Source organism: Ramularia collo-cygni, assembly GCF_900074925.1.
Source record: "Ramularia collo-cygni strain URUG2 genome assembly, contig: RCC_scaffold11, whole genome shotgun sequence".
NCBI lineage: Eukaryota > Fungi > Ascomycota > Dothideomycetes > Mycosphaerellales > Mycosphaerellaceae > Ramularia > Ramularia collo-cygni.
The window spans coordinates 669,396-694,682 of NW_019716265.1; the positions used below are offsets into that span (position 1 = coordinate 669,396).

A 25,287-nucleotide genomic window follows, 5' to 3' on the forward strand; every position below is an offset into this window, starting at 1 on the left:
TAGGATATATTAAAGGAACATTAAAATCCTAGCTTTTCTAGGATCTAGATATAAGAGCTATAAAACAGCACTTAAATGTAGTATTCTTTAAGGAAAAGAGGAGGGGTAATTTAGATTTAAAGTTTTAATCTAAATATCTTTCCTTAAATGCACTATAGAGAAAACCACTTAGAAGGCTAGCTAATATACTAAGACCTAAACCTATTCTAATCTAGGAACCTATAACTAAAAAGTTAGCCCTTATAGCATTTATTTAGATTCCTCCTCCCCTAGCAAATATAGGGGAATTCTAGAAAATTAAGGACTAAGTTAATTCTCTACCTTAGGTAGAGCAAAGAAAGAGAAAAGCTATAAGTAATATAGAAGGATTTAAAGCTAAATCTAAAGGACCGAGAGTCCTTTAGGAGATAAGCTAAGAGAGGCTAAAGGATTAGAATCCTAATAGAGAAGCAATAGAGATTATATARGCCCTATTAGCTATAATCTCTAAACTAGGCTAGGACCTAGAAATATAAGATATCTTCTATAAACTTACTTTCTCTGCAATAGCTACCTAAACTGCATACTAGTAGAATATCCTAATTCTAGCTACCTATAAGGAAGTAGTAGGAGATAAAGAATAGAGAGCAATATAGATAGAAGCAATCTAGAAGGAACTAGATTCACTTATAAGCAACTAGACCTAGGAACTAACTATTGCTCTAAAAGGATTAAACCTTATAACCTTAAAATAGGTCTTTACTATAAAAAGATTAGTAAGTAGTGCCCTTAATAAGTTAAAAGCAAGACTTATAGCAAGGGGTTTTTTATAGAAATATAGGATTAACTTTAAGGAGACTTTTGCACTAACTGTTAGATATAAAACCTTAAGAATATTTATAGCTATAGTCTATAAGGAAGACTAGGAACTCTATCTTATAGATATTAATAGTGCTTTTATAAATAGTTACCTCTAAGAAGACATTTTTATAGCCCTACCTAAAGRAGTAGATCTTCCCCYTAGCTAAGTCCTAAAAATCCTAAGAAGCCTATATAGATTAAAGYAAGCTACTAGARACTAGAATTAGCTTTATRTTTTAAAGCTTAAAGATTTAGGATTTGTTTAGTTAGAGGTTAACCTATATCTAATATTCTATTATAGAAAGAATCTTATAGTTATAAYATATRTTAATAATATTCTAATTGCTGCCCTATTAATAAACTCTATAAACTAGTTTAAGAAGGAATTTAGAAAGATCTTTAAGATTAAGGATCTTAGAGAACTATCTAGAATCCTAGGAATAAATATTATAAGAAATAGGAAGCTTAGAACCCTAAAACTAGATTAAAGCTATTATATTTAGGAAAGTCTTTAGAAACTAGGCATTAAGTTAAAATCCTTAAAGCTAACTCTCTTACTAATAGACAATTATAAGGGACTTATTAAGTTAGGCCTAAATAATAAGAGATATAGCAAGGAGGAATACTAGATAACAATTAGAATATAGATGTAGCTAATAATTATAACAAGACCAGATATTACCTTTATAATTAGAAAGCTAAGTGCATTTTTAAGTAATCTATCTAAAGCCTACTTAAAAGCTTTAAAGAAAGTCTTAAGGTACCTAAGATTATTTCCTAACTTTAGATTAACCTTTATAAGATCTAAATCTAGATACTTAATTAGGTACTTAGACTTAGACTTTATAATAGATAAGTTAAATAGGATCTCTATCCTAGGAAATATGTTTAAGTTATGCAATGCCCTAATTTTATAGATAAGTAAGAAGCAGAAATCTATAGCAACTTCTAYAATAGAAGCTAAGTTTATAGTAATAAATGCATATATAAAATAATTACAGTTCCTTTTAGTATTGCTTAGAGAAATAGATTAAACTAAGCTTATTAGATTATCTGCTTTTTAACTAATAATTAAAGCAGGAAAGGATATAGCTAAATAGCTTAGGCTAGTTTAACTCTTTAGGGATAACTAAGCCTGCCTTACCCTTATAAAGGATGTACATATTTATAAAAGGTTAAAGTATATTAACATTGCATATAACTTTATAAGAAGACTTTAGTAGTAAAAGAAGATCTATATAGAATACCTTCTAATAAAAGAAATAGTTGTAGATAGCCTAACTAAACCTCTTACTAGTCTAAACTTCTAGATATATATAAATTATCTTAGCATATAATAAGCATTCTAAAATTTAGCAAAAGTATATAATTAAGGATGTCCGAACAGACATACTCGATTATATAATACTAAGTTAAGGAATTGCACTAAGATAGTAGCTAAGATARAATTATACTACTAGGCTATAGAACTACCTTTCTACACTTAATAGAATCTTAAAAGATCTAGGGAAATGTATATAGTCTATTCTATCCTAAGTAGGAGTATTAGAAAGTGCAGTTATAGAATAGTTATATATCTAATATAACAGAGAGCTAAGTAGCTATAAGGTTATATAACTCTATATAGGGTAAAATCTCTTCTTAGGAGATAGAGACACATCTCTAGATAATTAACAAAATTAACACATTAGTTCCTACTTNGGGTAAAATCTCTTCTTAGGAGATAGAGACACATCTCTAGATAATTAACAAAATTAACACATTAGTTCCTACTTTTAAGTACTACCTGTCGGAGACAGTAAGCTAGTTAAAGATTAAGATACTCTTTTACTCCACCCCTAAAAATCTGCGAACCTCCGACTAATATTTAACAACTACCCTATTTTATTTGTTAAAGTAAAAACACTATTAGGAACTATATTAGCTATCTAAACTTATAGAAAGACTACTAGAAATTTACTAACTAGCTACTCTTAGGCTTCCTATTACCTCCTAGAGCTTATAGCTCCTAATTCTAACTACTCTTAGGTTATCTTAGTGTTATTATTATTAGGAGTATCCTTATCCTAACGGGCACGAATCTTATTAGGGTTAAATGCTATACTAGCATCCTATATCTAGGTAAAGTTCTCTAGGACATTCTATAGTATAGCCCTTATATAGGCTCTCTACTACTCTCGGTTAGAAGCTAATAGGTAGTTAAAGTTAACTATAGCTATTCTATAACGACTACTAGCGCCTAGAGTAGGAAGAGATCTTAAGAAGTTAATCGGATAGCGATTGTTATAAGGGTATATATTTCTAGTAGGGCTTCTAAGAGTAGTAGGCGACTAGAAGGGTAATACCTAAAAAAGAGGTCTACTATTACTATTATATATTAGTAGGAGAGGACGGTTGCGGTAGGTAATAGCTAGAGGATTATCGGGAGCCTTAGATGTCTTAGCCTTATCTAGATTCTAAGTAATACGAGCATTAAACTTAGTGCGGTTATAAGTGTTTCTTAGAGTAGGCTTATAAGTGCTAAAGTTATAGCGCTCGTAATAATTATTAATAGTACACTCTAGGCAAGCTCCCTTAAATAGGCCCTTAATAGTAATATAGCTATTAAAGATAGTGTTACTACGGCTAGTATAGGAGTTATATATAATACTATTAATCTAAGTACTACGAACTAAAGAAGTAGTAATAGTTAGGTAGTAATTGTTACTACTACTAATATTAACTATAGGCTCCTTAGATCCGGAGCTAAGGGTATTAAAAGTAGCTAAACGAGGCTAAGTAATAACCTTAAACTTAGGCTTTCTACTAGTAAGCTTATCTATCTACTAGGTAGCTAGAGGATTCTTTAAGATATCCTTAAAAATAGCTGCTAAGCTAAGACTACTACTACGGCCCTCCTTATAGGCTCTATTAAGGCTCTTAATAAAGTAACGGTTAAAATGCGATAGGGGAATAACAACCTTACCCTTTATATCTAGAGCATACTTATAGGTAGTAAGATCTTTTAGAATATTCTAAACCTTCTCTAGTAGCTTCTCTCTCTAGGAAGTACTAGTAGCCTAGTAACTAGTGCGGCTAGGATTCTTCTTTAGTAGACTACTACTACTACTACTACTACTACCTATACTAGTAGCTATATAACTACCTTTATAGTTAATTACTATAAACATAATAAATATCTTAATAGATACTTAATTAAGTGTCTTAATAGATAATTAATTAAGTGTTTAGATATAACGTAAGGCGGATTAATATAAAGGATATTATAGTATAGATAATAGTTAAGTTTAAAAGAAGGAGGCCTCTTATAGAAGCGTTAGAAAGAACTTAGATATATATATTAAGTTATAGGGACCTAAGACACACGCATAATTGTGCATAACGTATATATTAAGCATATGTAGTAGTATCTAGCTACTAAAGCCGATAATAGCTTCTAATCCTTTCTATAGATATATATAATATTACTAGAAGGGGGAGTGTTATAATTCTAGTACGTAATCTATAGATAACTAAGGATTAGACGATATAGCCGCATCTTAGATGCAGAGTTTTTACCTATATGCTAATTAGTGTTATCTGCGTACTTCGCCTCAATTTAGTAACAGCTTTACAACACTTGCGGTGTTAAGCTTCCAACGGCCGTAAGATTCACAAGCGTGTCTTCAGAACTGTCCAACGGGCAACCAGGTTTCAGGACAACCATCCCCATTATCACACACTCGACTACATGTCCATGAATCCTTCTGCATCTTCACCCTCGAGGAAGGCATCGTCATCGTCAGGGTCATGGTCATGGTCGGAGGGAAATGTACAACTCCCCCCCCGAATGCGACTGCATGCTACGAGTAAGTAGATCGTCTGGTTCTTCTCCGTCATTGAGGAAAATGTAAGACAGTTTCGAACGTTGGTCGATTCATGTCAACGTCAAAATTCCACAAAATATAAATCATACTATCGCGCCAACAACAACCTGGCGCAACGTTAATCCTCGTCTCCTTTCCACCTCCACCACCTCACATCTCTCCACTCAACGTGATCCTCCTCCCTCTTCATTGTCGCCGAGGCATCCCACCACGCATCACATCACCTCACTCAAAACCACCACCATCATGCTCTACCCACTCCTCATCGCGGTCATGCTCTCCGCAATCTTCAACACCGCCGCCGCGCGCATGGTACCACCTTGGGCCAAAGACCTCCCCAACTACAAGCACCTCAACAAGAGCCCCCCAAAGAGCGCCGCCCGCGACCTCTCTCAGAAAGCTCCCCTCCACCCCACATTCGACCCGCCGAGGTACAACCCACCACCACCACCAACCTACGCTTCTTCCCCGCCAGGATACGTCGGCCCAGCTTCACCTACACCCACCCCCGAATCAGAATGTCCATTCATCTGCATCGACGCCATCAACGAATGCGGCATGCGCTACGGCGATTGTCTCCCCGTCTGTCCCGGCGAGACGCCAGCTTTGACTCCACCTCCCTGTCCTTCTGCGACGGCTGAGGCGGTTCCTACGAGCTACCTTGTTTGAATGTATATGGGAGATGATGCATGCAAGAATGATGAATGGAAGATGATACATGCAAGAATGATGAATGGAAGATGATACATGCGAGAATGATACACTTTGATCATCTTTGGAATTCCGCGAGGCAAGCCAGGCGTTCCGGGCAGACTCGGATTGGAAAGGCGTTTCTGATTGGAAAGGCGTTTTCTTCTTCAAAACCGGGAGTCATGGGTCCGTCATTGGAGAGCATTGTATTATATTGTCAGGCGATACAAGCGGGATTGCGGGATTGCAGGCTTGCAAATGTATGAAACGACGGGCAGAAAGAGGAAATCATGACACGACTACATGATTGATCGGCTGTACATTACAAACAGAAAAGGAATGTCTTGCCCTTGCTGCCGGAACAGGCTGACAATAGATGAAGTGGGTTATGGCTATCTATGATTCCTACCAGGGGCATTAGCAGAAGCAATCACAGTRAGTCTGGTTTCGACAGTCCATGGGCGAATCATCGAAGTCCTATAAGCTCTCTGTCCCCAATAGATCTCTCAAGTAGACGATGTAGAGACGAAGTCGTGATATGCAGAGATGGCCATTGGTCGAACGAGAAAAAGTACACGTATCGTACCATTAAAGACATGCCGAAGTCATCATACAATTCCCTCACCCAAAAACAAACATCCCTTGTTTTCCAGCTCAACGAATCCTCACGATCTTTTATCAAGCATTCGACGGGGTACCGTATTTCATTCCTTGATTGTCATTAATATCCATCCAACGGTACTCATCTCCAATCAGACAAACACAGGATCCAATAGCCAAAACAAGAACCCCATACCATTCCTCTCCCCAAAAGCAAGTATCAAGCCATCAAGAAAACTCCCCCCCTCGAACACAAACATAATAAAAACCCTCCTTTCCATCTCTCAAACCGGGCTTCCTCTTAATTCAAATCACCACCAACATCCAGAAAAAAAACCCCCATATCCCTACAAATCCAATCCTAGCAGCCGCTGAAAACATGAAACTCCTCCTTCTTATCCTGCTAGTAAGCACGACARCTCTAGCACTCTCATACCACCCCGACCCCTTCCGCAAATATCCCCCGGAACGCTACAGTAAAGACTACGACGACGAAGAGGAGTTGTTATGGCGGCAGTTCGTGTGGGATAGGTAGTTTAGGAGGAGTATAAGGATCTGATGGGAAGGGTAAGGAGAAGGGAGGGGAAGGGAAGGGAAGGGAATTGGGAAGGGAAGGATTGGGAAGGGATTGGGATTGGGATTGGGATTAGAAAGGGGAAGGGGAAGGGGATTGGGATTGGGATTGGGAAGGGGAAGGGGATTGGGATTGGGAATGGGATTGGGATTGGAGGCGTAATTGATTAGTAGATAGCCATCTCCTTATAGAGATATAGAGGAAGGAGTGGTGGAGCAACTGCGTGTATTACGGTAGATCTTACTTCATCGTGAACTCTGTACATTACATCAACAACGGGCATGCTTTACCTACCATTCACAACCATCTTATCTCATCTGTACTATATCTCCTATTAGACTACTACCGCAGGATCTTATAGCCAAAAGAGGAACCCCATACCGCTCCTTCCTCCGAAAAGAAAAACATCAAGCCATCATAGCCAAAAGAGGAACCCCATACCACTCCTTCCCTCGAAAAGAAAAACATCAAGCCATCATACATACCTATCCAGCACAAACATAATAAAAACCCTCCTCCCCATCTCTCTCAAACCTGCCTCTCTATTCCCCATTACTACCAACATCCTATCAAACCATATCCTATAACACAATCCTACCAACCGCCAAGACAATGAAACACCTCCTCCTCCTCATCCTCCTAGCAAGCAGCACAGCTCTAGCATTCTCATTCTCGCCCAGATGCAAATTCCATCCCGAGCTCTGCCCTGAAGTAGCGCGCGCGTACCGCGAGCTGCACCTCTTTAATCGCGATGCCAAAGAAGAACGTGCCAAGAGGATGGGGCATTTGAAGCAGCGGGCGGATGATGAGGCGCGGGATCCGATTATAAGAACCTAATGGGAAGCCTGAGGAGAAGTTTGAGGAGGGAGGTTGAGGGGAAGTTTTTGAGGAGGGAGGGTATGAAGTTGTCTCTTTTGAGGACGAGGACGTGTTTGATCGATGGGGATGTGTTGATGGATGTTTTTGGGTGGAGGTGGAGTGGAGAGTATATGGGAAGGGGAAGGTGAAGGGGGCTTGGCAACTGGGGTGGTGTGAGTGGTGGGTAGGTAGCTATCTAGTTCTACTCGTATCCTCGCAAGGAATCAAGACGTCTTTGTTCTTGGGTGATTTTAGTGTAAATCTTCAAGTGCATGTGCATTGTCGAGTGAATTTAACGCACACACACACACACACACACACAACTACACACAACTACAATACCATCCCCTTATTTATAACCCTTCCATTTCAAGACCATGGAACTCTCCCAGAAAATTCCCATGGATAAACGAAAAAGTAAACCTATGAAAACTTCCCCCCCAAAGAAATCCGACCCTCGAAACACATGCTCTTTCAAGACCACTAAACCAAACCCTTCTCTTCTCTTCTCCTTCCTCCCTTCCTTCTCCTTCCTCACCCAAACCAAAGAAAACAAACCTACCCCGAAAATGAGATCCCTCATCCTCCTCTTCTTGATAGTAGCAACCACAGCTCTAGCATACACAATCCCCTCCTCCTCCCCCAACAACAACAACAAAGCCTCTTCGAAACAACACCAGCACCAACGACAACATCAAAATCCCACCTCTGTCCAGCATCTCTCGATCTCACCCCGTAGAGATGAATGTATACAAAARGGCAGTAAGTACTTCTCTACCTTCCCTCCCTCCATCCTTCCGACCTCCCACGAACCGAAAATCCAAGAATAAGGAAATCTTTCAACCGTCAAGAGAAGAAAGCCTGCTAACCAACAACTTGTGATGTCTAGAAAGCTGCACAACCGGAGTCGATGATGATCAGTGCTGTGCGGGATTGACGTGTAATGTGGGAGTTGTGTGGATTCATCGGTGTAATTGAGGAGGGATGAGACTACAATACCTCGAGGTAGCTGGTATGAGGAGAAGGGAAGGAAGATGCAAGGAAATTGAAACGAAATGATCTCCTCATCCCAAGGTTATCAAGCCGTCGTCACTGGACATTTCAATCGTTCAAACGAGCAGCACGGTCGAACTTGTTGATTAGTATTCGGCATCAAGAACGTCTTGTCAGTCTGGTGTGTATTCTCCAAAAGTGACACATCGCTATGTGCCTACAACGCCATCGCCAAGACAAGCAAGCAAGCATGCGCTAAATGTAATCTTTCATTCTCGTCATCATCGTCATCATCATAATCAGTCCACAGCGGGCGCGGGCGCAGGAGTACTCGCAGCATCCGCAGTAGCAGCAGCACCAACCTGCTTGACCTCCCTCTTTTTGGCGGCAAAAGGATTGTTGCCACCCATCAACATACTACTCATCATGTCCATCATCGGGTTACTTTGGCTGGGGATTTTGATGCCAAAGTACATTTCTCCGATTTGTGCCAGAGGTTCTTCCCACGTTGCCACTTCCTTGAGATGTGCGGCGTAGTGGGATTTCAGTTGTTTAAAGAGATCCGCGGAGCCGCGTTGAATGGCCAGGAGGAGGAGACCGAGGAAGTTGAGAAGGGGGAGGGACGGGTAGATTCGGATGTCGGAGGACGGGGAGGAGATGCTCTGGACTCCGAGACCGGGATGGGAGGAGGAGAGTTTGGAGGTGAAGAGCAGGAGGGTTTTGTTGGCGGAGCGGGTGTTACCGATGAGGAGGTAGGGGAAAACGGCGCGAGCAACGTAATGCGAGGCTGTTGAGGGTTCGTCGGAGGCGTAAAAGGCGTATTCCAGGTCGGCAAAGACGGCGGCCGAGTCGGTTGTTCCCAGCGTGAGATGTCGTTCGGCGTCGTACACTTCCCCTTCCTCCGCGAATAGTTGGCCGATGACATGGTGCAGTTCCGGGTCACCGGCGGGGAATTCACTGGATTTGCTGGACCATCTAGCAAAGAAGTATCATCAGCCATGTGTTCCCCGTGATATCAATATTGATTTCCACATCTTACTCGACGATACTGCCCACAAACTTCTTTTTACTCGGCTCGTTTGGGGGAAAAGCCTTCAACAGGGATAGAATCCTCGCCTTGCTGGTGACATCGGACTGGATGTCTGCTTTGGAATAGACGTCCATCAGGTATATGCACAAATCCGAGCCAGACCCGCCTTGACCCGCTTTGAGCAGCATCTGAGCGCCGGAGGAGAGCAGATCGATGGCGGCGGCATAATCGGCGGATTTGACATGGCGGTTGGCAATCGTGCGCAGTTGTTGGTGGGCTTCGTAGAATTCGCCTTCTTCAATTCTGGGGGAGGAAGAGGGTCAGTAAGGTGGGATGGGATGGATTTCCATGAGGGGAGACATCGTCTTACTTGCTCTTCTGCCGCGCAAGCACTTTTTGAATCTTGGCCGACATGTTGGCGGGAATGAGGGAGATTTACGAAGTGGTGGATGTGTGGGTGTGGCAGGAGGGAATAATATGTTGATCCGTGAAGAAATGTTGGATGTTGGTCGTTGGATGCAGCTCTCCAAAGTCCAGAAGCTTCTCACGTCACCAGCGAAAGCTAAACGCCAAAGCGAAGGCGGCATCTTCAAGCATGCATGTGATGATGACCACCGACAACACCACTTTCTCCAACCCACCTTGGATTGAAAGATAGAAAGTGAAGATTTTTGACGTGTCCAGCAAGGTCATCAACGTTTCCTCTCAGTACAATATTTCAATCTTGCCCTCCATCACCACTACCGCCGCCGCCTCCACCAACCAAACCCAACCCCACCAACCCGCGCGCATTCCTCCCACAAACAACCAACTACCACCTCACATCACACCACACATCACCCACCAYGGCCGACGTAGAAATGACCGACGCAACCACCAAGCCCACCAAAAAGGTGGCCACCGGCGAAGGCGAAGAGAAGAAGCGCTTCGAAGTCAAAAAGGTATCCTACCATCATCCCTCTCCCCAAAATACTACATCCACAAATCTAATGGGCATGTTCCTTCTAGTGGAACGCCGTGGCACTCTGGGCCTGGGACATTGTCGTCGACAACTGCGCCATCTGCCGCAACCACATCATGGACTTGTGTATTGATTGCCAGGCCAACCAGGCGAGTGCCACGAGTGAGGAGTGTACGGTGGCTTGGGGAATTTGCAATGTAAGATTTGATGCCCTTATTCTTGAGGAAATATGGTGAGAGAGGTGSTAACTGTGAGGGATGTGATTCTAGCACGCCTTTCACTTCCATTGCATTTCGAGATGGTTGAAGACGAGGCAGGTGTGTCCGTTGGATAATCGGGACTGGGAGTTTCAGAAATATGGTCGTTGATGGAAGTCATGCGTACGCGTGCAATAGAGGGGATGGAATTGAGGATGATTATGACCTGCATGGACGACGATGGCGCGGGGACTCTGATGGATGAAGGCTTCCACGAGATGGCAAGGGCAATGGATGGCACGATGCGCTCAAGGTGGAGAGTAGACGGTGCATATCACAAGGACAGCGACGGAGATGAATGAGCACGAGCATGCGGAGGGCGGAGTGCATTCACACGAAATGCATAGCATACGCTATACCCGGGTGTTGTAGCCATGTGCATCCACATGCACTCAGATATCAAGCAGTAGCTGCTCACAATCAAGCAAGAGCATCATGAATGCCATGCCATCCCATAGAAACACCTTGCAACTCCGCGCCAACCCATCATCAATGCCCTCCTCCTCCGAAATCAACCTCAACTAACCTTCTTCCCATCCACCTCGATATCAAATCTCTGCCCCACTGCCCCCGTCCTCGCAGGCAACCAGGCCAAAGGATTCTTCTGGAAATAAGGCCACGGGGGCACCACAACGACAAACGTGAGCAGTGTTCCGACGCCGCCAATGTAGAGGGTTTTGTAAATGTCTTGGGTGGAGAAACCGACGAGGAAGGCGAGGATTCCGGAGAGAGTGAGGAGGGTGTAGGTTAGGAGTTCGGCGAGGCGTTGGCCGGAGAAGTCCTATGGAGATGAAGTGTTAGGATGTGGGGGGAATGTAGGAGGAGAGGACAGGTGGAAGGAAGGAGGAGGGGAGGACGTACGATTTCTCCTTCGTAGATTACACGCGCTTGTTCTAGGATGGCGTCCATGGTTGAATCTTGGTGGAGTTGTCAATCTATTGAGGTCGTCTTTCGATGTCTGTGATGTGGTTTGGTATGGCTAGACTAGACTGAAACTAGCTTCCTGGGATGCTGGCTTGTGATGCTTGGAGATTCCGAAGGATGGCACGGAAGTTAACGTTTGCCGCGAAGGACGTCTGCCAAGATGACGAGGGAGGTGAAGATCATTGATGATTCACCCTCGATCTTTCTTGCAAAGGTACGGCATAGCTCTGCGCGCTTTTCAAGCTATCTTCAACTACGTAGGTATCATCATCTTTTGTTCCAGGCCTTGGAGGAGCTGTGCATGAATGTTGATGTGTGTGAGATTTCCAYCCGTCTCGATCTCCGTGCCCGATGTATGCCTGAAAACCACGCATTTGATTTGTGAAATGTCATTGGATGGTCAAGTGTTCTTTATTCGAGATTGTCGGCCAGGATTTTCGCTTGCATGAAGTGGGTCCTTGTCACGGCGTCGGGATTGCCTTTCCTGTCCTTCTCTTTCTTTCTTGCAGAAGTTGAAGACGTCCCGTCCTATTTACCCACCACCAGAACGACATTGCTGTCGTTTCACCCTCCCACACACCACTGGACCCCAACACCCACGACTCATTCCCCAACACTCACACACACACCCACACATCCGTTTTCGCACTCTCCCTCCGCGCGGCCCATGTGTTGACTAACCGGCCGCAACATCAACCTCCTCCCCTACATCGCCCTCGTCGAGTCCCCGACGACTCGACTGCACCCCTCTCTACCGACGATAACTACTGTCGTCATCGGAGTGAATCGCCTACCGCTCCTCCCACCGCTACCACCGCGCGTCGACGGACCAGACACCAATACCACCAAGTTGGCGGGGACTCGTGCATTCTCGTTCTTCCTTCTTCGCCCTCTCCTCGGACCCCTGCGGTTCGTCGGAGGCGACATCAAGCAGCCTCCATAATTGGGGCCGGATTGACCACCATCATACACACATATACACACACACTCATATATTCTGCTGGAGAGGTTGAACGAGTTAGGGGAACCGATGGGGTAATTGAATCCACCAGGTACTCGAAGAAGGAGTGAAGGGAGTTTTTGGCTTGGAGGGGAGCATTCGAGTCATAGACGAAGAGTCACCGGAAAGAAGAAGCAGAGGACGACGAAGCCGAAGAAGAATACAGCACAAGACAAGACACGACAAGACTATCTCCATCCAATCCAATCCACTCCAACACAATGGAAATGGACACGCGCTCCGAGCGATCGGCGACGCACACYCGCTACAGCACTCCCGAACCCGACTTGGATGACCACCGCTTTCAACCCGAGAGTCTGCCCCCAGTCATCACCAACACTAACAATCATGACTCATACCAACAAGGCCGACGAGGGACTCTGGCCAGCATCGTCGATGGAGATCGCCCCGTCATTCCCCGGCTCCAAGTCCCCCAGCCCGACCAACATGGCTCCATTGTGAGGGACTTTGAGCAAGCCATTGTCGACGATGACAAGAGCGTCAAGAGCAACAGATCCGACAGATCTCSAAATGCCGACCTCGAATGGCACCGGGAGAGACGAGGTCAAGGACATGGGTCTAACAGTCCCGCCGTCCCCAGACGCTCCGTCTTTCGTCGTGATCAACAGGAAGACAATGCTTCCATCCGCTCCGATCGATCCCACCGATCGACCTCCCCTCCCAACTCGGTCGATGCCTTTGCGCCTGCTAAGCGAGGACGCTCTGGTACCGTCAACAGCAGGGTCGTCTCCGATCGTGGTTCCATTCATCGTACCATCTCCAATGCCGGAACACACCCACGTCGTCGTCCCACGTTTGGAGAGGAGAATGCGCCGGGGATGAAATCGGATGTGGCCTCCATCCGAAGCTCCGTCGCCGAAGACGTGTGCTTCCCACCGGAGGAACCTCCCAACACCTACACCATCGACTTTGAGGATTTGGAGGAGTTTGTCTCTCAAACTCACACCAAGACGCCCGTCTCGCACCCTTTCTTGCCTGTAGCGGCGCAGAAGAAGGATGTCACACCCCGTGTCTTCAAGGATCAGCGAAAGTCCAAGGAGAACGGAAGCGACAGTGGTCCTTCAGACTACTTTGATGATGTGGAGAAGTTCGCGGCTGCTGCAGAGGGAAACAAGGACAAGGAGGACGATGCGGTTATTGAGGAGAACCGATCCGCCGAAACTCGCGCTCCCACCATCATGGAGCAAATCAACCGCTGGACTTTCTTCTCGTCGGAAATTGATGAGACGATCCATGCACCAGAATTGGGTGGTCTCCTCATGCCAGGAGAGACGTTTCGTGACATTTTCGAACTCGGACCAGAAGGAGGTGTCTGGTGGTTGGACATGCTCAACCCATCTGAAGAGGAGATTTCCACCATTTGCAGCGCTTTCCGAGTCCATCCTTTGACTCGAGAGGACATCACCACACAGGAGACGCGCGAAAAGGTGGAGCTCTTCAAGAGTTACTACTTCCTCTGCTTCCGCAGCTTCTATGCTGYCGACAAGAATAGTGAAGACTACCTCGAGCCCATCAACATCTACGCCGTGGTATTCCGCGAGGGATTGCTGACCTTTTCCTTCTGCCAAAACACCCATGCCGCCACGGTGCGACGACGTATCGGTCGTCTCCGTGATTACGTCAATCTCTCCGCAGACTGGGTCTGTTACGCCCTAATCGATGAAATCGTCGATTCCTTTGGCCCCGTCCTTTCCGAACTCGAGCGGGAGAGTGACACCATCGAAGACTCCGTCTTTACAGCCCGCTTTGAGGATTCCCGCGCTATGCTGAAGCAAATCGGCGAGTGCCGCAAGAAGATTATGGCCCTCACCAGATTATTGGGAGGTAAAGCTGACGTCATCAAATCCTTTGCAAAGAAATGCAATGAAGCGTATGCAGTTGCACCGCGCGGAGACGTGGGCTTGTACTTGTCCGATGTGCAAGATCACATCGTCACGATGATGTCCAATCTCGGGCATTTCGAGAAGATGTTGTCGCGGAGTCACACGAATCATCTCACGCAAATCACCTTGCAGCACACGGAACAAGGTAGTCGGGCCAACGAGTTGTTGGGCAAAATCACCGTTATCGCGACCATTCTGGTGCCGATGAATCTGGTGGCGGGATTGTTTGGCATGAATGTTCCCGTTCCTGGCGCCGGGAGTGGGGGACTCGGGTGGTGGTTTGGAATTGTCGGGGTGGTGTTTAGTATCGCTGTCGTTGCGGTCACGTTGGCGAAGAGGCTGAAGTATATTTAGAAAGCAGGAGTTTGAGAGCATGAGGGGTGGGAAAGGGAATGGTATACACATAGAGCTTTACTTTTTGTTGTTGTTTTGGTTTGAAAAGAGGGCATCGCGTGGAACAGTACAGCGGTTTTGGGATATGGGCATGGGCATAGCAAAGTTTTGGATCGTTCAGTAGTATAGGAATAGTATAAGGTAGTATAGAGAGGTTTTGCTTGCTGTTGTGCATAGGTTATTTTGGATATCTAGGTAGCAGGTAGGTAGGCAGTGCGGTACAGTACAGCGTCTTTGGGGAAATGTACATTTAGGAGAAGACATGTAAAAGTTCATTGTGATTTTCTTGGTTTCGACAGCAATGGATTTGTTCCCTGCCTCTTTGTTTTTTTGCTGTCTACTTCTAGGTAGGGTAGTCGGTTGATCTTCTAATCCTCTTCTATATATATATATAACCTCTCCTATTGAGGTAGGTTAGGTAGGTAAGTAGCATTACCTAGGTATACAAGTTGTTTACTTTTAGAGTAGGATACATGTATACTCATCTCCAACATGTTGATGTGACGGGACAGTTCAAACAAGCAAAACTTTTCGATTTTATTTCATTTTTGTGTTTTTGATGCTCGTAAAAAAAGGTTGTCTGTCTACTCCGTCACAGAAACCCCAGGTCTATATAGAAGTGTGTTGGAAGAAGGATCATCAGAACCAGTTCTGTCCTTTTTTTGCTCTCGAAGCAAAATACACATGTTCGTTGTCGTATATGATGAAGAAGATGAAGAAGAAGCGAAACAATCAAAGGTCATACGTCGTCAAGAAGCAAATCCAATCATCTCCTTGCCCCCCTTTTCCCTACTCGTTAGGGCAGAAAGTCACCTCGAAATCAACCATTCCCTGGTAGCAGGTAACGTCCGCAGCGTAGCTCTGAGCAGCGGAAGTCCAGCCCTGATCGATGGGGCAGTTTCCCGGGGTGCAGCATTTGGGTTCGCACTCGGGGTGTGCTGGGACGACCTTGATTCCAGGCGCAACGTGGCCCATCAAAGAGAGATCGTAAGCGGTGCCGGAGAGACCCTGAGGTCCGGTGTTGGAGTAGCCGTACTCGAACATGGCCTGGGGGAGGTACTGCATTGCAATGGGCAGGTGGGCGTTGGGGGAGAGACGCATGCCGACTCCGTAGTAGTTGGTGGAGATGTTGGCGGAGCACGAGGGCTCGATAACATGCGTGGCAGATTCCTGGGTGATGATGAAGGTGTCGGACATGCCGAAGGTGGCTACCGAGAGGTCTTTGGTGCAGTTGTTGTTGACCGTGATGGTGAAGTTGGAGGCGTGGGTGTTGCGCTGGTAGTGGCGGTGCTGGTGAGCGTGCTGGTGGGGCACTGCCAGGGCGGTGGCCGCCAAAAAGGAGGTAAGGGCCAGCTCGGAGAACATGTTGCTGTTGYTGTTGAGGGTGGAGGAGGAGGAGTAAAGACTGTGTGTGGTAGGGTAAAGGAGGGTAGGGTAGGGTAGGTTAGGGTAAGGTAGGTTAGAGAGTGTGTGGTTGGTTGAACCGAGATTGTGTATAGCGCTATAAAGAGAGTGTGGTGGTTGATGGACGAGGATCAAGAGAAGAGAGAGAGGAAGGATGTAAAAGGGAAATGCAGTGCTAGCAATGGTTCCATGCCAGCGCAAAGCCTGCGGTGCGGTGCGGGATGCATTTCGCCCGGCCTGCTGACGGGTTGGAAGTTTCTGTGCAAATCGAAAAACGGTCGCGTTGAGAAAGTAGGCCGAGGGGAAGAAGGTTGGACGGGGCAGACCAATGGCGGTTGTTGGCAGTACAGGGCCAGCGAATGAAAGATCAGTTCATGCGGGCTGGTGGAGGGAACGGTAGTTTGTGCCTGCTTTCATCTGCAATCGAGACGGGGGAGAAGCCGCGTGGGTGTTTTGGGAAGTCTGCCGCGTGGCGACCGAACATCAACAAGCGATTCGAAGGCATTTTTCTGTCTAGACTCATGGCCTCGTAATGGCGTGCGCCACCATTCATGGAATATTCAGAACGGCCTCTGACTTGCATACAAAGTACCTATACTTGCTGCAAGTATTCCCTGGAATAATCATGGAGGGACAAGGCTGGCTTGCATCGTGATGTTGCCTGACCTTTCCACCTCTGGGAAATTGGACGTTCATGGGGGCTGCCGGCTTGTGATGTGTTGAGGTTGCACTTCCAACGGCGGAAGCCATCGCAAAAGCCGTTTCTGGCGCGGATCTGTTGATTGTTGTTCGCGCGATACTGCAGGGGTGAATTGTCAAACGTGCGATTCGGAAGCGAGGGCGATGCCAATATTATTGTGCGCTTTCATCAGTGAAAATATTTGGCGAAGACGGCGGGCGGGAAAAACGGCCCGACTTCCGCATGTGAAAGTTTGGTAAAATCTCACGAGTCGGCAGGCAACAACACATCAATAACATACCGCGTTTCTTCTGCAATATCACGGCCAGTACATCTCGGAACCTGTTCGATCCGGCGCGGTTGGTCATTATACGTCGCAGATGTTATCAACGCATCATATCTGAGCGTGCGATGCATCATCGGATTCTCAGAGCAGCAGATATTCTCGATTGACCGCGCCTGGGGTTGTCAGGGTAGGAGGTAGGGTACCTATCAAGGTATTCGCCCACTATCGTTCGACTCCATGAAGATCGGATAGAGCACCGTAGACGCTGTAGCTTACAATCCCATGCTGTCGGTAATCAACACATTGGATGACTTCACCTCTATCATCACGGGAAAAACAAGTCAAAGACAGACATTCGTAGCATACGGCTCGTGCACGTGAAAGCAGAGATGTATCTGTTTGCCCCCGACCCTCTTTCTCTGCTACTCATCAAGCTGTGCAGTATTTCAACTGTGGCTGCAATTCTTTTCTTCGCACATTCAGTTCTTGCTCTGCTCTTCCCATCAAAGGAACCACCCGTTCCTTCGTCAGATGGAGACGTCTTCAAAGCTGACAGTCTTTCCCTCTTGCATCCGTTACACGCAATGCCTTGACCATCTCCAATATCCCATTCATACCATCTCTTACAATTGCTCTGCCATAGTAGATACATGTACTCATACAAAGTCCGCCGAAACCAGAATGGGGCATCATATCTCTATTCTGTAAAGTCTTTTTCGCTTCCTTCCTCAATCCCCAAAGAAGTCACTTATGGTATCCAGCCATCCTCCTCCCTCGCCACCACCCGCATCACCACCACCAGAAGCAGGCGGCTCTCCACCACCACCACCTCCCTGACCACCCCAGGGATCTTGACTTTGACCCCAAGGATCTCCACTCTCACCCCATAAATCCTCACTCCCGCCTCCAACGCCTCCATCCGCTCCTCCTGCATCAAAGGGATCATTCCCTCCCGCAGTCGGACTCGCATCATCCACTGGAGCCTGCGATTGAGCTTGACCGCCAGCACCCCTCTGCATAGCCTCATAACCAGCCATGGTTCCCATCCCCGCAACGGCGCCTTCACTTCCTGCACTTCCTGCAATCCCTCTTCCGGCAGCACCGGCAGCGCCAGCCGCACCTTCTATAGCACCTGCTTCGCCAGCAGCGCCTCCAACTGCACCACCAACTGCGCCTCCTTCGGCTGCTCCACCTCCCATAGGCCACATAAATGGCATCATACCCATTCCTCCTCCTTGGCCCGAATGCCGGGAGAAGTAGTCAAAGTCTATGGAGATTGCTGTTGCGAGCATTACGGCTCGCTGATCTAGGGTCATTGCGGTTCCATCTCTTTCATGGCGTTCTAGTTCTTTGCCATCTGCGGACTCGAGAGCGGTGGTTTGCGCTGCGGAATCCATTCTCAGGGCGTAGACTCCGGTGTCTGTGAAAATCTCCCTTGCGAACCCGGAGAAGTTGCGATTGACGCTCCCCACAGGGGCAGAGGAATCGTTACGCAGAGTGAAATCCCAGGAGAGAAAAGGTTCGTTGATGGAGGCGAATTGTGCCATTCCGGATTCGATTGCGGAGTCAGGAGTGGTAGTTTCTGTAGGAGGAACCTCTGCTGTGGTGATCTCCTCGCGGAAGGTGAAGAGATTGTACTTCCTTCTCAAGGGAGCCCATTGTTGCTGTGCTTCACCAATGATCCTCATTTCCTCCAACTTCAGTGGACTTGTTCTCGAGACTGGTACTCCTTCGACTTGCTGTGTTTGCAATCCCGTCTCTTCGCTCTCCTTGTATCCTCCTTCAGGCACGCAATCGTAGATTCTTATGCGACTGCTTATCCACGCAAAAGGTCTGTGTATTCTCAACACCTCCCGTCCTTCTTTATCAAAGATATGCGTTGTGAAACTCCGATGTGTCCGAGCAAGTTGCCTCACAAGGCTCCTACCAATCCCATGATCTTGCTCTGCAATGTAGCCCAACGTAGCACCGTGAGGGTCCATGATGATGTAGCGATTTGCTTGCTCAAAACCGATGAGCAGGTTCATCATTTCCATCTGACGTTGAATGATCAACGAGGAATTGGCAAGGAGGCTCAAGGCTGGATGCTCTGATGGGAGGACTGAGTGAGGATCATGCGGGATGTGAACTTCGCTGATGAGGTCGGAAGATGGGGAGGAGGCGAGAGCGGCAGAGAGGGCGGCGTTGCCATTTGACGGGGGTGTTGCTGGTTCATTTGATTGAGTTGAGGGGGCTGCTTCTGTTGAGGGACTTGTCTCTTCGTGTTTGGGAACTTCAATCCGTCTGTTGTCGATCTCGTTGCTCTCGATTCCTTTGCTGGGGTTGGAACTGCTTGCCCGAGGGATTATTCGCGGTTTGGATCGTAGGAATCGTCGTTGAGCGGGGCGTGGGGCTGAAAGCAATCGAGCTCGAGGTAGACGCAGAGCCCACCGTGCTGCGGACATTGTGGTGGAGTGATCTCGCAGAAATGTGTTTAACTCAGAGGTTGTGAGAATGCAACACCACTTTCACTTGCTTGTCACAAGCTTCCAACGGTAGCGGCGGAACGGACCGTCAGTGGTAGACCCTGTCGATCATAGACTGACTCTTTCCAATTCTTCCATCCAATCTCTCGCGGAACGCCATATTTCGTCTGCGATCCATCACAACAAAAGAAAAAAGGTGGCACGAAACGAGATTGACATCTAGACTGCCTCACTGGATCTCCCCACGAATAGCTAGTCTTGGTTGTGCAATCTTCGGAAACCTCGCGCAGAAAAAGGCCAATCGCCAGCCACTCCGACTTGTCCACTTGCTGGAATATCACTGGAAGTGAAGCTATGTCTTCCGCTACCGAGCCTCTACTCTCAAATAAACCAGCGGCTGTTCCAGTTGCTGCTCAATCAGAGACCGTCAAACCTAAGCGTCAAAATCATAAGCCCCGACCTAATTACGCCCACATCCACCGGCAACCTCTACCTTTGGCAACCCACCCACTTCCTGCATTCCACCCTACAAATCCACTTTCCCTCCTCCGCCTAGCATATGCCTACATCTCTCAAGTCCTCTCACCACCCTCCTCCCACCCCGCTTCTCCCTACGTGGGCTACTATTCCCCTGCAACCTGCGCAATCCACATCACAGACCCGGGCCACATTCGCGCATTATGGGAAATGGGCTTCTTCGGTAAAGGAAATCTCTCCCGTAGTGAGCCCTCCTGGATGGACCGCGAGAAAGCTCGCCTTCAAGCTCGGAGGCAAGGTGGAACGACCGCAGAGGAAGCTACGAATGCACGACGAGCTAAACGGAGGGACTTCAAATTGGAACGCGCACGGATTGAGGCGGAGAAGATTGCGAGGCAGAGGGACGTGGAGGAAGGGAAGATTAGCGCTGAGGAGGCAGCGAGAATCGAGAGGGAAATTGAGGCGGCCGAAGCGGCCAAGGTTGATGCCCCAGTGACTAAACGAGATGTACGCCCTCGGGACGAAGCGGAGAGTGATGGCGAGGAGGGAATCGAGGTGATTGAGAATCAAGAACATCTTCAACTCACGCGCGAAGAAACATTCTTTCTTTCCTACGGTCTTGGAGTTCTGGATGTCCGATCACCAACAACGGGGCGAAGCGAAGCCATCTCGCTAGGAAATGGACCCTCCTTGCTCAAACTCTTCGCACCAACCCTTGCACCTTCAGAACCTTTCTTGATCAACTATGCAGTCTACCACCACTTCCGCTCTCTAGGTTGGGTCGTACGGCCGGGGATCAAGTTTGGAGTCGATTACCTCCTCTATTACCGCGGACCAGTATTCTCGCACGCAGAGTTTGCTATCATCGTAATTCCTTCATACCCAAAGGGCAGTAAAGAAGCTGAGAGAAAGGCGAAAGATTGGTGGTGGTTACACTGTGTGAATCGAGTGCAGAGTCAGGTGCTCAAGAGTCTGGTTCTGTGTTATGTTGATGTTCCTGCTGCAGAAGAGTCGGGAATAAAAGGCGAGGTGGATATTGGAAGAATGCTGAGTGGTTTCAAGATCAGGGAGTTTGTGGTTAGGAGATGGGTTGCTAACCGGATGCGAGATTGAAAGTTGCTGGGATGATGGGAGTCAGCCTGTTGAGATCCGGGCTTTACCTGCAACACCTTCAGGATACTGCGCCTGATTTAGAACATGGTCAATGGGTATGGATCGAAGAATACAGGACTCTCTCGCAGCTTATGACTGTTCATCTACTGGAAGCCGGGTCGCAGCAAGAAGGTGTCCGGCAAAGCTATCTCCCGGCACAATCGCCGGTCTTCAAAGTTCACTCGAGCACTGTTCTTGCGGCGGCTGTCGAGATACACCGTCCCGCATATCCAGATGCCTCCGACTGCTTTCTCTTTGGGTGTGGGACCTCAGCAGACACAGTCTTTGCTTTCTGCAAGGCTTTCGGAGAGTGAACAACCTGGAAGACCATCTGCTGCTATGATGGCCAATCCTGCCGCATCGAACGTGATCTCACTTCTGCTTCGTGGGCCTCGAACGCTCTGTTTTCAGTCAGTCAGCGTTGGGAGATTGTGGAAGTCTTGCAACAGCCCAGACGCAATCCACGTTCGTCTGTAAGTGTATCTCCATGGAAATGCACGTCAATCTCTTCAGACCACCTGTCGGCCTCATGCGACACTGCGAAGACCTATATGGATGCGATTGTGAGGATGAAGTCAGTCCAGATGGGCCCAGACTTCAGCCTTGCCGGGCCGACGGGCTAACTTCTGCCCAGCCGCGGCCAACCACGCGACACCGCGATAAGCTCCGCTTTGGTGATTGCTCGACAGCGAGAAATGCTCATGCATCATCAACCTTTGTACATGTTTGACCTTTTTCAACGTACGGCATAGCTGCCGGAAATAAGAGTGACCTTCCAACGATCTTCACATGCCTTCCACGTGGAAGGCAAAGTTTACCGAAGAATTGTGTGGTGGAACGAGCGTAAAAAGCCAATCTTTGGTTTTATCCATTCCTTATCTTTCACGCCCAGACTTTCTCGACCTCCATCTTGGGCGTACAGACGTGCGGACTAGTTAAGTACTTTTGCACTTCTCCACTCTCGTCTCTGTTTGCATCTCCACAATCGCATCCTCCGCAATGGCGTCTGGCAACAAGGTCTTCGATTACAGCGAAAAGCATGTCTCGCCTGCTTCTTCCACACTTGAGCAGCGCATCGGCACGGGCAACGTAGGAGAGGTCCGAAGTCGCTTCCCAGGGTTCAGCTTGCGGGTTCAACAAGAAGAAAGCAGCTTTGCAGCCACGAAGAATGCTTCAAACGCGGATTTCGACCCCATCCCTCCTTCAAAGCGAACATGGGGTTGGGTAGCTTTTGTCTCGTACTGGATGGCCGATGCATGGGCAGTCTCGAACTGGCAAGTTGGTGAGTGTTCCATCAAGTMGAACATGATGAACCTTCCACTAACCAAACTGTGAAGCATCCTCGATGATCGCCGTTGGTCTTGACTGGAAAATGGCCATTGGCGCCTGTGTTCTCGGTAATTTCATCATGGGTATCGTCATCACGATTAACGGAAGAATGGGAGCCACTCTTCACACTCCCTTCCCGGTCCTTGCACGCATGCCGTTCGGATACTTCTTCAGCTACTTTGTTGTTCTATCCCGCTGCGTTCTCGCTATTGTGTGGCTCGGAGTCCAGACAGCGACTGGCGGCCAGTGTATGACTGTACTGCTTACAGCAATCTGGCCAAGCTTTGCAAACATCACGAACACTATACCGGAGAGCCAGGGCATCTCTACTTCTGGGATGATTGGGTTCTTGCTATACTTTCTGCTGCAACTCCCGTTCTTGATGATCCCTTACACTAAGGTGCGATCTCCTCCCCTGTTCAACCCCTTCCCACCACTTCTAACTGACCATATCTTCAGGTTCAATATTTCTTCGCGTTCAAGAGCATCATCGCCCCAATCTGCTTCCTTGCCATCTTCGGAGATACCCTTCGCRGAGCCGGCGGGACTATCAGCAACAGCACCGTCATCACAGAAGGCACCACCATCAAGGGCTCAGTCCTCGTATGGGCATTCTTCTCCAACCTCAATGGCGTGTTGGGCAACTATGCGACCCTCGGTCTCAACATCAGTGATTTCGCTCGTTACGCGAACAAGCCCAGCGCAACCAACGTCCAGGCCATCGTCATTCCATTCATATTCACCATCGTCGGCCTGCTCGGCATCTTCACCGCCGCTGCCGCTCAAACCGCCTATGGTAAAGTCATGTGGAACCCGGTCGAGATCATCGCTCTATGGTTAGAGTCTGGCTCTTCCGGCGGACGCGCTGCCGCTGCCTTCGCTGCGATCGGTCTCATCATCGTCACCATCGGGATCAACATATCCGCAAATTCAATCAGTGCGGCCAACGACCTCATGGCATTCTGGCCCAAGTACATCAATATCCGTCGCGGCCAAGTCCTCGCAGCAGTTCTCGGAAGCTGGGCATTCGTCCCCTGGAAAATCCTTGCCTCGGCCGCCAAATTCCTGGCTTTCCTCAGTGGCTACACAATCTTTCTAGGACCCATGACCTCCATCCTCATGGTCGACTACTTTATCGTTCGGAAGTGCAACGTCTCTGTCCCGGACATGTACAACTTCAACGGCATGTATCGCTACTCCCCGAAATTCGGCWCGAATTGGAGGGCTGTCGTGGCGTTTGCCATTGGATGTATCCCTCCTCTCCCGGGCTTTGTCGATAACATCCAAAAAGCTGGCGGTTCTACTACTACAGTCTCTATCGGTGGACAGCACTTGTTCGCGATTGGATACGTCTACTCGTTCATCGTCGCGGGGATCTTCTACTGGGTTTTCAACAGATTCTCCCCGCACAAGGAGTCGATTATGAGCGCTCCTGAAACTGGCGAGGATATCATTGCGGAGCAAGATGCGAAGAATGTGGAGGCACAGGCGCTGAGGGATGAACAAGTTGGAAAGCCGAATGTGCTTGCGAGATGTTTCCGGGTTTAGGTTGTTTGATTGATGTTGATACCAAATTTATGTCATGTGTTATGATCACGAAATATAGAGCGGCGTTTGATCTCAATGGCCTGGTCACTCCCGTGTGAGGGCTACCTTCTCATTGTCACCATCGAGTCCGAAGTGAAGAGATTCGGCTAGTATCATTAACAAGAGTAGCGCCCTGAACTGCTCTCTCGATTGATTAACGGCCACTCTGCTAGTGTCAGGGATTCTAACAGGCTTCGAATCATCGAGTCTGTAGAGAGCGAGGCCTCGAGACTTTATGGACATGACTGAGGATGCCTTGTCCTGATAAACAATCCTCATAACGACAGCTCTGTCTAGAGAGGACGATAGTTCCGGATGTAGAAGGTGCGGCGGGCTACCTTCTCATTGTCACCATAGGCCCTAGAATCGCTATGTACCGCAATATCACCCGTTTTGGGCGTACTTGGAGTCGCGACAAGCGAAGATGACAAACTTGCTTCGCCCTCGTCGTAGTCGTAGTCGTACGATTCGACAGCACGCATCGGCTGTTTTCCCTTCTCGTTGAACTGGCCAGGTCTCCACTGCAGTGCCATCAAGAAGTTTGGGTGGACTTCGACCGGATGGACCGGATCATCGATAGTAATAAGTCTCTTAGCACGACCCAGAAATGCATGAGGATGACATGAGATTAGTGTGTGTAGAAGAGCATACCATCTACCATGACTTAMAAAGTTCAAAATCATAAAAAAAGTCCCAGTCACGGCTAACATGACCAATTTAGGCTCGCATCATTGATGACATCCCCAGTAGGCCTCACACTCATCCCAGTAGGGAGTAGTATTTTTCGATTACCGGGGTTTCAGAGCCATGGCACGTCGAGACGTAGCGTGCGATTGTTTGTCTTACGAACCAGGGTAAAGAGACGTCATGGTTGAAGGAGGAACCTGAACCTGAAGATGGATGTGAACGAGATCTTCTTGATTATTGGAGGTGAACGGATGTTTGAGATGTTAGATCTTCTAAGTTTCTCGCAACGTTCTGATGTGCTTTTGGAGACGATGTTGAGAATCTTGAGATT

General features: G+C 47.6%; 9 protein-coding genes; 5 read left to right on the forward strand and 4 right to left on the reverse strand.

The window, feature by feature from the left end:
- Positions 1–4,952: 4,952 nt before the first annotated feature.
- RCC_07339 (uncharacterized protein) lies at positions 4,953–5,375 on the forward strand (the record flags this gene model as incomplete). The annotated part of the gene is made up of 1 exon (XM_023772597.1): positions 4,953–5,375. The coding sequence occupies one exon, from the start codon at positions 4,953–4,955 to the stop codon at positions 5,373–5,375; it is 423 nt and encodes a 140-aa protein (XP_023628365.1).
- A 3,345-nt stretch (positions 5,376–8,720) lies between these two features.
- RCC_07340 (related to DUF410 domain protein) lies at positions 8,721–9,865 on the reverse strand (the record flags this gene model as incomplete). XM_023772598.1 has 3 exons in its annotated part: positions 8,721–9,396; positions 9,461–9,754; positions 9,822–9,865. The coding sequence occupies 3 exons, from the start codon at positions 9,863–9,865 to the stop codon at positions 8,721–8,723; spliced, it is 1,014 nt and encodes a 337-aa protein (XP_023628366.1).
- Positions 9,866–10,311: 446 nt separating this feature from the next.
- RCC_07341 (probable ring-box protein 1) lies at positions 10,312–10,780 on the forward strand (the record flags this gene model as incomplete). XM_023772599.1 has 3 exons in its annotated part: positions 10,312–10,392; positions 10,460–10,609; positions 10,682–10,780. 3 exons carry the CDS (start codon positions 10,312–10,314, stop codon positions 10,778–10,780), a joined length of 330 nt encoding a protein of 109 aa, XP_023628367.1.
- A 406-nt stretch (positions 10,781–11,186) lies between these two features.
- RCC_07342 (related to microsomal signal peptidase 12kDa subunit) lies at positions 11,187–11,578 on the reverse strand (the record flags this gene model as incomplete). XM_023772600.1 has 2 exons in its annotated part: positions 11,187–11,450; positions 11,531–11,578. The coding sequence occupies 2 exons, from the start codon at positions 11,576–11,578 to the stop codon at positions 11,187–11,189; spliced, it is 312 nt and encodes a 103-aa protein (XP_023628368.1).
- Positions 11,579–12,814: 1,236 nt separating this feature from the next.
- Positions 12,815–14,851, forward strand: RCC_07343 (related to CorA family metal ion transporter; the record flags this gene model as incomplete). Its single annotated transcript, XM_023772601.1, has 1 exon — positions 12,815–14,851. One exon carries the CDS (start codon positions 12,815–12,817, stop codon positions 14,849–14,851), a length of 2,037 nt encoding a protein of 678 aa, XP_023628369.1.
- Positions 14,852–15,679: 828 nt separating this feature from the next.
- Positions 15,680–16,255, reverse strand: RCC_07344 (uncharacterized protein; the record flags this gene model as incomplete). The annotated part of the gene is made up of 1 exon (XM_023772602.1): positions 15,680–16,255. One exon carries the CDS (start codon positions 16,253–16,255, stop codon positions 15,680–15,682), a length of 576 nt encoding a protein of 191 aa, XP_023628370.1.
- A 1,732-nt stretch (positions 16,256–17,987) lies between these two features.
- On the reverse strand, positions 17,988–19,703 carry RCC_07345 (related to scramblase family protein; the record flags this gene model as incomplete). The annotated part of the gene is made up of 1 exon (XM_023772603.1): positions 17,988–19,703. One exon carries the CDS (start codon positions 19,701–19,703, stop codon positions 17,988–17,990), a length of 1,716 nt encoding a protein of 571 aa, XP_023628371.1.
- Positions 19,704–20,078: 375 nt separating this feature from the next.
- On the forward strand, positions 20,079–21,314 carry RCC_07346 (related to tRNA splicing endonuclease SEN2; the record flags this gene model as incomplete). The annotated part of the gene is made up of 1 exon (XM_023772604.1): positions 20,079–21,314. The coding sequence occupies one exon, from the start codon at positions 20,079–20,081 to the stop codon at positions 21,312–21,314; it is 1,236 nt and encodes a 411-aa protein (XP_023628372.1).
- Positions 21,315–22,352: 1,038 nt separating this feature from the next.
- On the forward strand, positions 22,353–24,230 carry RCC_07347 (probable uracil permease; the record flags this gene model as incomplete). XM_023772605.1 has 3 exons in its annotated part: positions 22,353–22,635; positions 22,691–23,082; positions 23,142–24,230. 3 exons carry the CDS (start codon positions 22,353–22,355, stop codon positions 24,228–24,230), a joined length of 1,764 nt encoding a protein of 587 aa, XP_023628373.1.
- Between the last annotated feature and the right edge of the window lie 1,057 nt (positions 24,231–25,287).